The sequence below is a fragment of the Globicephala melas genome, chromosome 21 (assembly GCF_963455315.2).
Source record: "Globicephala melas chromosome 21, mGloMel1.2, whole genome shotgun sequence".
NCBI lineage: Eukaryota > Metazoa > Chordata > Mammalia > Artiodactyla > Delphinidae > Globicephala > Globicephala melas.
In genome coordinates, this window is record NC_083334.1 from 30111636 (window position 1) to 30127082 (window position 15447).

The 15447-nt window shown below is 37.8% G+C and overlaps 1 protein-coding gene across 1 annotated transcript in view; it reads left to right on the forward strand.

Moving 5' to 3' along the window:
* Positions 1-15447, forward strand: part of ADAM9 (ADAM metallopeptidase domain 9) — a 106308-nt gene that overhangs the window by 24839 nt on the left and 66022 nt on the right. The window contains exons 4-7 of the mRNA XM_030833762.3: positions 5895-5973; positions 11437-11513; positions 12520-12715; positions 14728-14793. Coding sequence (XP_030689622.1) covers positions 5895-5973; positions 11437-11513; positions 12520-12715; positions 14728-14793 — 418 coding nt within the window. The remainder of the gene's footprint in view (positions 1-5894; positions 5974-11436; positions 11514-12519; positions 12716-14727; positions 14794-15447) is intronic.

Below are 15447 nucleotides of genomic sequence, written 5' to 3' on the forward strand. Positions count from 1 at the left end.
CCAAGATTTCGGATCAACCTTACTATCATTATTTTGAATTCTTTTTCAGGTAGACTGCCTATTTCCTCTTCATTTGTTAGGTCTGATGGGTTTTTATCTTGCTCCTTCATCTGCGGTGTGTTTTTCTGTCTTTTCATTTTGCTTATCCTACTGTGTTTGGGGTCTCCTTTTTTGCAGGCTGAAGGTTCGTAGTTCCTGTTGTTTTTTGTGTCTGTCCCCAGTGGCTAAGGTTGGTTCGGTGGGTTGTGTAGGCTTCCTGGTGGAGGGTACTAGTGCCTGTGTTCTGGTGGATGAGGCTAGATCTTGTCTTTCTGGTGGGCAGGTCCACGTCTGGTGGTGTGTTTTGGGGTGTCTGTAGACTTATTATGATTTTGGGCCGCCTCTCTGCTAATGGGTGGGGTTGTGTTCCTGTCTTGCTAGTTGTTTGGCATAGGATGTCCAGCACTGTAGCTTGCTGGTCGTTGAGTGAAGCTGGGTGCTGGCGTTGAGATGGAGATCTCTCGGAAATTTTTGCTGTTTGATATTATGTGCAGCTGGGAGGTCTCTTGTGGATCAGTGTCCTGAAGTTGGCTCTCCCACCTCAGAGGCACAGCACTGACTCCTGGCTGCAGCCCCAAGAGCCTTTCATCCACAGGGCTCCTTAATTTGGGATGATTGGTTGTCTATTCAGGTATTCCACAGATGCAGGGTACATCAAGTTGATTGTGGAGCTTTAATCCGCTGCTTCTGATGCTGCTGGGAGAGATTTCCCTTTCTCTTCTTTGTTCTCACAGCTCCCAGGGGCTCAGCTTTGGATTGAGCCCCGCCTGTGCGTGTAGGTCGCCGGAGGGCGTCTGTTCTTTGCTCAGACAGGACGGGGTTAAAGGAGCCGCTGATTCGGAGGCTCTGGGTCACTCAGGCCCGGGGGTAGGGAGGGGCACGGAGTGTGGGGCGGGCCTGCTGCGGCAGAGGCCGGCGAGAAGTTGCAGCCTGAGGCGCGCCTGTGCGTTCTCCCGGGGGAGTTGTCCCTGGATCCCGGGACCCTGGCAGTGGCGGGCTGCACAGGCTCCCCGGAAGGGCTTGTGGTTAGTGACCTGTGTTCGCACACAGGCCTCCCGGTGGCGGCAGCAGCGGCCCTAGCGTCTCATGTCTGTCTCTGGGCTCCGCACTTTTAGCCGCGGCTCGCGCCCGTCCCTGGAGCTCTCTCAAGCAGCGTTCTTAATCCCCTCTCCTCGTGCACCAGGAAACAAAGAGGGACGTAAAAGTCTCTTGCCTCTTCGGCAGTTCCAGACTTCTCCCCGGACTCTCTCCCGGCCAGCCGCGGCGCACTAACGCCCTGCAGGCTGTGTTCACGCCGCCAACCTCAGTCCTCTCAACTCAGGTAGCCTTGAAAGCAGCTACCTGAGTCTGAAAAGAAGAACAAAAGGCTATTTGGAAATAGAACTGAATGATTTGTCCACTCACATGGGCTTTGGAAACATCCAGACAGCAGTTAGATGTCTCTTCAGTCTGTTGCCTAAAATTTAGACCACAGCAAAGGAAGATTACATATCACGGCAAGAGAAAATCTTAAAAGTCTCCTCCAGAAGTATTGGTAGGCAGGTGACCTTAACTTGTTTTATTTGCCAGAGACAATTCAGATGAAAATACGAAGTGGAGATAAACAAATAAGATTGTATTGCTGTTTTACTGACTCACGGCTAAAATTTTAAAATGAAAACTCTTAAGTTCTCTATTTGTGTCTCTATGTTTATGTATTTCTATATATATGTATGTTATAGGTGTGTGATAGTTTCCTACCTCTGGATGGTATTATCACATTAATTTATAAAATCCCTTAAAGAGTTCTATTCAAATTGGTTTAGAGATAAATGAGCACTTAGATAAATTATGTTCTTAAAACTCTCAGGAATACAGAAACTAACCCAAGTTTTTTTAAGTTCACATGATCTTGAATAATCTTTTTGCTAGTTCTTATATTGTTGATACAGTTGTTGATAAATTGACAACTTCAGTGGTGTCGGCTTTAAATATGTAATGCAGATATGCAATTTTTTCCACCTATGTTTACTATTCAAATAAGCTTATGTTATCTCTACCAGATATTTAAGATTATAAATTATAAATCAACCCTTAGGACAAAATGTATAATAAAAAGGAATTGCTTGATGTCAAGCATGGCAGTTAAAAAAAAAGAGGCAAGAACCATAAATATATAATTTTTTGTTCTTCGCTTTTGTGATTTTTTTTTTGATACTTGCGTGACTTGTCAACAAGAAAAACAACTTAAGAATGGATGGCTAGCTTTGTTTAATTAATGGCTCATGAAATTTTCATGAGTAATTCAAGTATAATTGTTCAGAACAAGTAAATTAAATAGATGTAAGTGGACTAAAAGTTTATAAATGAACTTTTCAATGGTAATTATGTTTTATGCCTCCTGAAAAATAGTTTCAAACATTTTTTTCATAACTTGAAACCTTAAAGCTATATGAAGTTAAGTCAAAGATGGGTAATCATTGACTACATAATTTCCAAATAAGATAAAATATTGAAATATTAATTGCCGAAGAGAAATTTAATTTTATTTACTTTTGGCATCTTGTTTTCATATGGTATAGAGAAGCTAAATATATTTAGGTCTGTTAGTAAGCATGAGGAATTGTACTGTGAAAAAGACACATCTCTAGAAATTATGAAATAATGTATTCATTGTTACAGAATGATAGTATGTAGCAGACAGTTTGCAATTGCCTGCTTCCTAGTTTTTACTGAAAATTAGAGTTACTAATGATTAAAAAATCTAATCAATATAAATAAATGAAACCACTAGGAATAATAAGGGTAAAGAAAACAAACTGTATACAAGGAAAATATAAGGTGTATTTTTGATAAGGAAGGGTATGAAAGATATGTTTTGCTAAGGGTAAGAGAGGATAATTTTGTCCCAAAGTAGAATGAATGGTTGTTCCAGAATGAGAAAGAAGAAAAATGTAGGACAAAAACTGAGTGATGTAAGAAAATTTCTAAAGAAAGTTTGTGGAAAAGGGACCTTGGAAAAGGAATCTTTCCTTGTGTGGTCAAAACTGGCTACTATTGGATGGATTTATTTGTAAGGTTTTTTGGTTTGTTTGTTTGTTTAATTTGCCTTAGTATTAATAGTACACTGATACAAAACCAGAATTTGGTTTTCTTTCTCTGTTAAAACACAAGGTTTTCTTAGATTATTGGTTTCCTCTTAATAGGAAATGGTAAAAAAGGTTGTTTTCTTTACATTTAAGTAATCAGCTTGGGAGGATAAGATTTTGTGTTTTAAGATAATTTCCAGTGTGTCTTGTGTTTATCAGGTCTTTGATTATTTCAGAAAACCAGATCTTCTCAATATTAAGAAAGCTAAGAGTTTTTTTTTTTTTTTTTAATAACTGGGTAACTTTCTGTATGTGCCTTTGAAATCTTTTAATTGTGACTTTGGTTAAATGGACAGCTAAGTGTTGTTTCACAGTGACACCTGTGATCCAATTTAGTCAAGTGTTCAAACCTTTTGGCATTTTTGACAATTTCCCCAAATCAAATTCTAAGTGGAGTCTCTTTGACCCCAAACTAACTTTGATATTTCCAAAATGGCCCTTGGAAAACCTCAAAGGATTTGTCTCCTTATGAAAAGAGAGATGTTGAACTAATCAGGTTTATTTGATGTGTTAACGCATCTTATATTCACGGCAGTATAGTTATTTGCATAAGTTCAGTCAAAATCTATCCTCCTTGTAACACAAAGCAATTGGAAACCTTTCTTATATTACCAAGACTTTGATTGTAATGTCATATTTGGGAATGATGTGTACTGAATCAGATATGACCAGATAGCTCTAAGGATCTAAGGTTGACTTTAAGAAGGCAATGTTTATACAGCTCCCCTTGGAAGAACCATCCTGTTCCTGGCTTACAGGGTTTCCTGCCTTACAGGTGAGTAAGGAAGGTCACTTCTGGCAGGCCCAGGAACCTCAGGATGTTTGGGGAACCTTCAGAAGAGAGGAATTCACCCAAATCTATAGGTATTGCAGTCAGATCTGGTGGCAAGTTTTTGACTTGGCTTCTTAGCCTTGAGAGGGAATGCTCCAGCAAAGCAAACTCAAACAAGGTACTATGTGGTCAATCACTGTTTTTGCTGTACTTATGTAAATAACCAGGCCAAATTTAATGAGACCAAACTTCCTTGCAAACAAATTAGTCTTACTTTATCTTTCACAGAAATGGGTGTGACTGTAGAGAGAATGTGCTTTTTTGTTTGTTTCAATGGAAAACTATAGTGAACTGTTGCTGCTTTCATCTTGCACATTTTGCCAGCTTTACCAAATCCTGAATTCTTCTAGTTTCCTCCTGTATCTGGCTACAACTCTCTAAGTTCACATTTCCAAATTTTGTCCTTTCTGACTTGGAATCATTGACAACTAAAACTGCCCTTTTCCTGAAACTCTGTAAGCTGCAGCTGGAAGACTTGATAGAAACTTCAAAAAAAAATGATTACAATAGATCATGTATGGGCGAGCTTCATGCCTCCTGCTGTGTGGACCTCTCAGGAAATTCATCAGAATACCTGATGCTATCACCAGTGACATTGAAACTGCAAACTAGGAAAATGTGTCAGGTGGCCAGTGCCAACCTCAGTCTAACACCTGAAGATGCTCTAAGCTCAAGTCTAAAAAATCTTGATGGCTTCCTCCTGGACTTAGAAACTGGGTTTCTAACTACTAATCTTTGTTTTTCTTTTATTTTTCATAGCAACTCCCCTCATTAAATGCCTGACTGCCAGCACCACCCAGCAAATATCCTCTACTATCAGGTTCCAATAGATGATTCAGCTGGTCTGTAATGAACAAAAGACAACTGAATGAGGAAATGGACTTGTATTATTCAGAGGAAAGAAGAATGTCTTTTCTTTCCTTGAACAAGCAGGGAGACTAACAAAGATTCTTTACTTGACCAAACTTTAGTCAGGTTCCTGAACCTTCTCCTAGGTCCAGCAGTGTAGTTTGTTGTAAAATCTAGTTTTAGCAAGAACTTCCCCCTGCCCCCCATATCTGATCATTCTGGATGTCTGATCAGGTTCTTTATCTTCCACTCCCCTTCCCCGCCCAGTGATGTCTGATCACCCTGGCCTGTCCTCAGCAAGAATCTGTTAGGTTAGTTTAGCCAGAATGTCCCTCACCCCTGTTGTTTCCTCATAGTAATTTTCCATCCACTGACCCTCACCATGCTCCTTGGTTATAAATTCCCACTTCCCCGTGCTGTATTTGGAGTTGAGCCTGGTCTTTCTCCCCACCGCCCTGTAAAATCCCTTTGCAGTGGTTCCTATACTTATGTCGATAATAAAGTCTGCCTTACCATCTTCAACAAGCATCACTGGATATCTTTTCATTGACAAAGCTAACCCTATTTTGCACGTGTGGTTTCCACTATCAGTCTACCTTAACATGGAAGGAAGCTTCAGGAATCAGCAATGATTGGTTCCTCTAACAGCTGACACAGATTTTGCCCCCGTACTTAGGAGGTCAAGGAGCGCTGCTTCTTTATCTAGGACATTTAAAAGAGGGTAAAATCATTTATTTTCTTCCAGAAATATGGTGTACTATATAACCTAATTTATACTTTTCCTATGAGATGTATCAGAAAACTTTAAGGATGTTACGTATGTTTTATGCAACCAGCATTTTGTGACCGTGAGGACAACGCATGATTTCAGATGCAGGTCCCTTCATGAGCTTTTAGTTTTATGGTAGCTCCTTCTTTGAATAACAATTTATCAGGTGAAAGTTTTTATTTCTGCTCATCTCTTCTGGGATAATGCCTTATAAGTTGTGTCCTTAGTTGCAAATAGATAAAATAATTTTAAATGGTGTGTTTTATTCCTCTTGCAGGGACCTTTTACCCAAAGATTTTGTAGTTTATACCTACAACAAGGAAGGGGCTCTGATCTCTGACTACCCTGATATACAGGTAATATATTTTCCTCCTGACCCTATATCAGAATTTAAAATAATTATAATTTTAAAGTGCGTTCTCTTCAGGTACTCAGGACTGTTACCTTGTGCTTCCCCAAGGACCTCTTTTGATATTATTATATATGGCATTGTCCTGGGGTGGGAGTGTGAGTGCATTGACATAAATTAAACAGTATTTACCTTACGGCTCTCCTGGTTCTCCATGGTCAAGTGATTTTTAAAAGAGCAGGAAAATAATCTTCTATTGAATGATAATCCTTAGAGATTATGAAGGGGAAAAGTCTGATTTATTTTTTTATTTTTTATTTTATTTATTTTGCTGAAAATGGATACCTCTTAAAGTACATCTTACTTCCTTATTAAACCATTTGACTTGCCATTAGTACTTAGTAAAGAACAAACACTTGTTTCCTATTATACGTTCTGATTTTTTGCTGAAAACAATTATTTTCTTAAGAATTGTGGTCCTTTTTGCATCAGAGAACAGAGTTTTCCTGAGGACAGAACTGGCCAGGAATACTTGAAATAATTGGCAGATGTCAACTTTGCTTTATGTGTTATTTAATTAGAGCATAAATATTTCGAATTTTAGTTGGTAAGAGTGTCTTAAAGTCCCTTTTGGCAGTTAGGTATTATATATTATTATTTTTTGCTATAGTTTTCATGAGAAATCTTTGTTACCATTAAACATGTATAATTTTTCCCCTGAGCTTTGTTATGTTTTGCTAGGTGGAATTGTTTATGTTAGTTTTGCACTTTTGCAGCTCTCTTCAAATAAATAGAAGGCAAAACCTTTATTTTATTTTATTTATTTATTTTTAACATCTTTATTGGAGTATAATTGCTTTACAATGTTGTGTTAGTTTCTGCTGTATAACAAAGTGAATCAGCTATACATATACAAATGTCCCCATATCCCCTCCCTCTTGTGTCTCCCTCCCACCCTCTCTATCCCACCCCTCTAGGTGGTCACAAAGCACTGAGCTGAACTCCCTGTGCTATGCGGCTGCTTCCCACTAGCTAGTTATTTTACATTTGGTAGTGTATATATGTCAATGCCACTCTCTCACTTCGTCCCAGCTTACCTTTCCCCCTACCTGTGTCCTCAAGTCCATTCTCTATGTCTGTGACTTTATTCCTGTCCTGCCTCTAGGTTCATCAGAACCATTTGTTTTTTAGACTCCATATATATGTGTTAGCATACGGTATTTGTTTTTCTGTTTCTGACTTACTTCACTCTGTATGACAGACTCTAGGTCCATCCACCTCACTACAAATAACTCAATTTCATTTCTTTTTCTGGCTGAGTAATATTCCATTGTATATATGTGCTACATCTTCTTTATCCATTCATCTGTCAATGGACATTTAGGTTGCTTCCATGTGCTGGCTATTGTAAATAGAGCTGCAATGAACATTGTGTACATGACTCTTTTTGAATTATGAAAACCTTTATTTTAGATTAATTATTAGTACTTAAAAAAGGCAGTGCTGACTTAGATCCATCCTTTGCTGGCCTTTGCTGACTTTGCTGACTCCTTTATCTCAATGTTGTGTTTGTCCATTGTTTTATTTTATTTTATTTGTTTTGTTTTGTTTTATTGTTTTTCCATTGTTTAATAGCAAAATAGTAGAGGAGTTTAAATGTATGTGATAGCATAAACCAGAACACAGATAATCCATTCAGCCGTTCATCCATCCATCCAGTCATCCATCCGAAGATTACTACAGCATGAGACCAAAGACCACATAATTTATGCCACTCAACAAAAGCAGTGATTTTAAAAAGGCATTTTTTCTCTTGGAGCGGTTTCTTGGCCTGGATTTTGGTAACACACACTGCTTGGACTTGATTCCTGGCTCTATTATTTATTTGCTGGTCAAGTTTCTTAAACCTGTTTGTGCCTTAGAATCCTCACCTTAAAATGGGAATAATAATTATAACTTCATGGAGTTATTGGGAAGCTTAAATGAGTTAATACTTGTAAGATACTACTTAGAACAGTCAGTCCAACAACTGTGAACTCAATATTATTTTTTACTATTGAAAGTTTATATGCTTAAAAGTGCTAAAAATAGATTTCAGTTTTATAGAAATTTATTCAACTCTTATCATAAAGAATTACAATTTAATTATGTTTTCCTGGGTGTTTGAAAAATATAAACTAAGACAGATGGAGCCTTTCACTTATTGGTTATTGAATATTGTTCAAATAGATAAAAGTGTGACTATAGATTTGAGATAGTAATTAAAACTTTGGTACTGGGATTTTTGTGTGTGTGGCAACATCGTCAGATATCATCATGGAATATACTTTTGTTCATAAAATGCAGTTAAGTTACACTGAGAAAATGTAAATGCTTTCCCTTGTGATTCTGTTATTTAAATTAATTTGTAAAACTCTTATGTGGCTTTCATCATCAGCATCTTTCACAAGGCCATTTTTCACAAAGAAACACAGTTTTAATAACCACTTGATATGAGTTGCTGTGTGAAATAAAACTCCAAATTAGTATTAGTCTTTGAACTTTGGGGTACCTTGCAAATGCATTAGAAAGTCTCTCAACTAACTCCCTCGGTTAATTAATGCTCCTTCTTTCCTCTGAAAAATTTGTTGACTGCCGCAAGCTCGCTGGCCCTTGTGGCTAGTAGGCTCTTCTCAGATACTTCTGAGTACTTCTACTCCCAGTAGTTGAGTTTTTTGCTTACAGTTTTTGTGTTTCCAAAACTGTTTATGCCATTTATACCTTTACTCTAATCATGTGATTCAATTGGATGTTTTGTAAACTTGCGAAATAGGATTTGTTGTTTTTTTAAAAAACTAAATTGAAGGCTTTGGAAAGATTTAATAAAACCAAGTTATTAAAGAAATACCATCAAGTTGGTAGATTGAGTGATCAAGTGCTGGATTTCAGTCATGTCAAATGAGAGCTTCTATTATAGTGGAAGTAGAAGCATTTAATTTTTGAGCGCTGTGAGTTACTGTATTACTATCTCATAAGTGCTACCTCATCTGTAATAGAAGAGGTGTCTCTTTTCCTCTAGTGAGAAGAAGGCAGTATCAAAGCTAGACTTTAACTACAAAGCACTAGAAAGAAAACAGTGGTTGTAAATAGCCTCACACTGGAAAAAGTTGTAAAATGTTGAAATTTCACCTGTGTTGTTTAGTGCATAATTGTTTAATTTTTAAAAAAATGTTCACAGTTTTAGACTTATAGGAAAAGTTGCAGGAATGATAGAAAACATTCGTGCATACCCTTTACCTAGATTCTCCAAATGTTAGCATTTATCACATATACTTTATCCCTTCTTCTCTCTCTTTTTTTTCTTTCCTGAAGAGTATGTTGTACACCTGGTGTCCCTTTACTCTTAAATACTTCAGCGTAAATTTCCTAAAAACAAGAATTTCTTTTATGTCACCATAGTATAGTTCTCAAAATTAAGAAGTTAATATTGAAGCAATACTGTTATTCAGTTACATACCTTATTGATATTTGTTTTGGTCCATTATCCTAATAATGTACTTTATAGTGAAAGGAAATCCAATTTCACGTGTTATGCTCAGCAGTCTCCCGTTTCCTTTAATCCAGAAATCCATAGTCTTCCCTTGTATTTCACAACATTGGCATTTTTGAGAAGTACAGGCCGACTTTTTGTAGAACGTCCTGCAATTTGGGTTTGTGTGATGTTTACTCATGATTGGATTCAGGTTATGCACTTTTGGCAGGAATCCACCCTGAAGGGACATTGAGCCGTTCTCTGTATCATATCATGAGCATGTGCTGCAATTAGTTTATCACTGACAGTGTTAACATTGATGATTAAGGAGTTGTCTGCTGGGTTTCTTCTCTGTAAAGTTACTGTGTTTTGCCTTTTTTGGTTAGATACTTTGAAGCTTAGTAACTATCCCAATGCTTCTCAAATTTTTACCCCCTAGTTTTAGTATTTAGTATTTGCCTGAATCAGTTGTTATGATGGTTGTCAGAATGGTGATTTCCTAATTTCATCAGTGCTTCTGTATTCACTGGTGGTTTCTACTGTAAGGAAGAGTTTTTCCTTCTTACTTGTTTATATCAGCATAGACTCATGGGTTCTTACTGTATCATTAGTGAAATTGAAAATCTTTTCATTTATATAAGGGCATTTTTATATCTTCTTTTGTGAATTGTCGTTCAACTCTTTTGCTCCATCTTCTATTAGGTTTAATCTTTCCCCTTTAATGTTTCAGAGTTCTTTGTATTATATATAATATAGTATAGTTTTATCTATGATAAAAGTTACAGATACTTCTCACCAGTCTCTGAGTTGTCTTTTGACTTTTTTTTTTTTGGTGTTTCTTTTAATGTAGAAGTTAAAAAAATTTTTTTAATACAGTGAAAATTATCAGCCTTTTCTTCTGTTGACTCTAGATTTTGAGTGGTAGGAAGTCTTTCTCTACACCAGCTTAAAGAGGAATTCACCCCTGTTTTCTTTCAGTTCTTGCATGAGTTAATTTTTTTAAATGTTTGGAGTCTTGATCCATTTGGAACTTATTCTTATGTATGGTGTGAGGTACCCTTTTTTGAATGTCTAACCGGTTGGCTGAGCTCCACTTGTTAAAAAGTGCATCTTTGCCTCAGTGACTTGAGATGCCACTTTTATCATATAAGGTTCCACATGTATTTCAGTCTATTTTGAGACTTCGTATTCTGCTCCACTAGTTGGTCTCTCAGTTAACGCACCACCAGGACCCTACTGTTTTAATTATTAAGGCCCGATGATATGTCATAAGGTCTGGCAGGGCTGGTCCTCCTCCTCCTCCTCCCACTCCCCTTGGCTTTTCTTTTTTAGTGCTTTACAGTTGTTTTAAAGATGAAAAAATCTCATTGTGTACTAAAAAATTCTGATATTAGTAAGTGATATGCTTGCATTTCCACTGGTCAGTTTCTTGCTCAAGATTAAGGATAAAGTCTCTTTAATTTTTAAAGATGGTTAAATGTATAACTAATAATAATAATAGTATAATCAGTATGCTTATATGAAGAAAAGAAAATCATCGGATCAAAGTCACTGTTTTTGCCGTGTACTGAATTTTTTCCCCCTTGGTGTCACTAGCCTGTCACAAGGTCCTCTTCTGTATTGGATTTCAGTTGGCTGCTGTGGCATCTTCTTGCCTGTGATTAAAAATGTTAAACATGACGTTATGCTTCCTTGTTCTGCTTCTAGGTTTAAAGGTTATAGGAGTAGAGTTGTTTGTACTTAGTGTCCTCTGGAATTCTGCCTAAACATTTGTGTAGCTGTAGAGTGATAGTAGACAGTCTGAAGATAGTACAAAGAATGCCATGTGATAATGATGGGATGCCAATAATAAAAATTTTTAGTTTATGGGCCTTAAGTAATTTTGTTAGTTCTGCAGTTTCTATGATGATTTTCAGCAATGTAACAGTATTTGAAGATAATACAGTTTTTATCATTTAGAATCATTGTCATTATCGGGGATACGTGGAGGGCGTTTATAATTCATCGATTGCTCTTAGCAACTGTTTTGGACTCAGGTAAGGAATTTTCTTTATCAATTTTTTGGGGTTTTTTCATTCCCTTATTTCTTTCCTCTTTACCTATCTCTGTCTCCAGATCAAGTCGCTTTAGGGGACTTACATTTAGATTTTACTTTGATGTTGCTGAAGGTCTTTATAGCTGTGTTTCAGATGTCATTTTCAGCATGTTTATTTAGGACAATCTTGCAGTTGATGAATTTTAATAACTAAAGAAAAAATTTCATTTTTTTGAGTCCACTAAATAAACTTTGCTATTTAAAATAACGTATACTTTAAATTTCTGTCACCCTTCAGGTTTATAAAATTTTCACCTATATTCTTTCATCTAAGGTGCATAATGACTGTGAAAAGGGGCTGATTATTTCCATATTTAGGTGAGCAAGCTGAGGTTCAGAGAAATCATATCATGTATCAAGTGAAGTGATAATAATATTAAAATTAAATTTATTAAGGGCCAGGCAGCATGACACTGGGCTGGTTGATTGTTTGCATGATTGATTGAACTAAGAAATATTACTTTAAATTCTCAAACCAACTATATAAGATGGCTATGATTATCTCCATTTAAGTAATGATACTCGTAGAACAGTTACTGTGTACCAGGCAACGTTCTAAGTATTTTGTGTGTATTAAATAATTTAGTTTTCAGAACAACTCTATGGAGAATGTAAACTAAGGCTAGTAGGAAACATTTGGGATTCAAACTCTGGTCTTCTGACTCCAGACTTCACACTTTTAGCCACTGTTCTGAATTGCCTTTCCTTATACAGCAAACCCTCAGAGAGGTTAGGTAACTTTCAGGCAGTCATGCTAGTGAGTAGTCGTCTTGTGCTTTAAGTTTAGGTCTGCCTGCCTGTAAAGCCTCTCTGTTTTTCTCTATACCATTCTACCCCTTCTTACATATGTTAGGAAGTAGGACTTTTATTCCGGTTTCTTAATTCCTTTTCCTGTGTATTTTTTTTTTCATTCTAAAACCTTGTGTATGTGTAATACAACACTTAAGAGGCTTGCTGCATATAGAGAATGTGAGTTATGGGATTGAACCCCTGCAAAACAGCTCTCATTTTGAGCACATCTTTTATCGAATGGATGATGTCCACAAAGAGCCTGTGAAATGTGGGGTTTCCAACAAGGATACAGAGGAAGAAACCACAAAGGATGAAGAGGAAGAGCCTCCCAGCGTCACTCAGCTACTTCGAGTAAGGACATAATGTATTTCTTCATGGCTGAGACTCAAGTTAAAAAAAAATGTTGTGTTTGTGCCTTAAACCAATACCTGTTATTACTGTGTTTTTGCCAACTGTATGCCAGACATTGTGATGGGTACTAAGGGGATAAAAAGACGAGCAATACGCAGTTCCAGCCAGCAAGATGAGTACAATCAGGCTTCTGTGTTTTGGACACTAGGGCTTAAGTCTTAAACAGTAACTGTATTTCTTTTTGTCATTGCTACCTAATAGCCCTTTACAGTGACTTTGAGAGGGCTTTTTAAAAAATATTAATTAATTAATTTACTTTTGGCTGCATTGGGTCTTCATTGCTGCACGCGGGCTTTCTCTAGTTGTGGCGAGCCGGGGCTACTCTTCGTTGCGGTGCGCGGGCTTCTCATTGCGGTGGCTTCTCTTGTTGCGGAGCACGGGCTCTAGGTGCGTGGGCTTCAGTAGTTGTGGCTCGAGGGCTCTAGAGCGCAGGCTCAGTAGTTGTGCCGCACGGGCTTAGTTGCTCCGCGGTATGTGGGATCTTCCCGGACTGGGGCTTGAACCCGTGTCTCCTGCATTGGCAGGCAGATTCTTAACCACTGCGCCACCAGGGAAGTCCAGCCGTGGCCTTTTTTTTTTTTTTGCGGTACGTGGGCCTCTCACTGTTGTGGCCTCTCCCGCTGCGGAGCACAGGCTCCGGACGTTTAGGCCCAGCGGCCATGGCTCACGGGCCCACCCGCTCCGCGGCATGTGGGATCTTCCCGGACCAGGGCACTGCGCCACCAGGGAAGCCCCAGCCATGGTCTTTTTGATGTAGATATGCTTTACACAGACTGGAGTGGTAATTCTGGAGGTCTAAAGTGAGAAAGAGAAAGAGAGGGAAAGAGAGATTGAGGTTTAGAACTTTAATGATCTCAGATTTTTTCCAGGGACACTCATGGTATCCCTGTTTTGAGACTTCTTTAGGATTCCTTGGCTTACTCTTGACAGGAGTCTCTCTCTCTTTTTTTTTTTTTTCTGTACGCGGGCCTCTCACTGTTGTGGCCTCTTCCGTTGCGGAGCACAGGCTCCGGACGCGCAGGCTCAGCGGCCATGGCTCACGGGCCCAGCCGCTCCGCGGCATATGGTATCTTCCCGGACTGGGGCACGAACCCGTGTCCCCTGCATTGGCAGGCGGACTCTCAACCACTGCGCCACCAGGGAAGCCCTTGACAGGAGTCTCTTAACCTGAACTGTTTCTAGGACCAGAGGAACCTCAGTTGCAGAGAAGCCAGCTTTCTACATAATGAGATGATGTCGCTGTGGTAGAAGAGGCTTGTGCCTCTTCTTCTGGTGTATTTTAATTAACTCATACTAGTTTATGGCATTATTTTCATTGCCTCTCCTGCCATTCATTCTTTTGACTTTTGTACTGTTCTTTTTAATCATTGGAAAACATTAAATTTTAGCTCATGCTATACTTTATCTAAATTTCTGTAAAATCACAAAACTAATTTTTTTTTAAAGTGGCACCTTGTATGTCAGGGTCAATTGTATCTCAATGAAACTGGAAGGAAAAAAATAAAGGACAACAATAACAAAATAAAATGACAACCTTGTCCTTCCTTCTGCTCTGGGTTATTGGCAGATATTCTTTCTTCTACTCCCAGCAAAGTGATGGAGTTTCCTATTAACGTGTGTGTGTGTGTGTGTGTGTGGGTGTGTGTGTGTGGGTGTGTGTGTAGTTTAGATATTAGAAGATCAGTTATTCTGCTTTGGAAACTTGAATAACTCATATTGTCTTTAACTAGATAGACTATTTCTCAGATCAGTACAGATGGCAGATATCACTTTTTTAAAAAAAGTGTTGTTTTGGCTTTATTGATCTAGGATGTGTTAAAATCATTTTATGAAGTTCTTAACAGACATGAAATAAGTGACTAGAGGTTAGGGTAAGATCATTATGTATGAAAAACGTGTAGCCTTATACCTTTTTTTTTTTTTTGCCTTTATGATGTTTGTGTGTTTGACAGAGAAGAAGAGCTGTCCTGCCACAGACCCGCTATGTGGAGCTGTTCATTGTCGTAGACAAGGAAAGGGTAGGATTGGTGACAGTTTTTCTTCTTTTTCATGAAAAGCAGATGAGAAGTGAGCATCCCATGAAGGAAATATTAAATATAACGTATTTGTATTGATTTCTGTTAAATGTAATTTAAAAACTAAAATGACTTTTTTTCTTGATACTCATACATGATATGCCTAATACCTCCAGAACTGAATGTAGCAAATGAGATTACCTCTACCTTTATTTTTTACTGGTGATTTTCTTCCCCCGTTCTTTTGGGTGATTTGCATATGCTAAATTTCTTAAGTGAAACTGTTCTGCCTCTCAGTTAAGCTCTTGAGACTTTTTCAGAGACATTTAAAGGACGGTGATGATAAACCCAGTTAATCAGATATTGCTTTGTTGCCTAATAAAATTGCTTTTCTTTCTAGATTTCAGCTAACCTATTTAAGAGACAGAAAACTATCTATCTAAGAGAAAGATATCTCTAAGAGATATCTATCTATCTATCCTATTTAAGAGTTAGAAAACTTCCAGGTTCTTGGCATGCTTTAGAAGGGAGCAGAGGAGAATAGGTCAGCTTAGCATTTACTATTTATTTTATTGTACAGGATAACACCAGGGCATTTTCCTTATTCATACTTAAGAATTGTGCTTTACTCAACTAAAAAAAGTTATGTGTCTATTT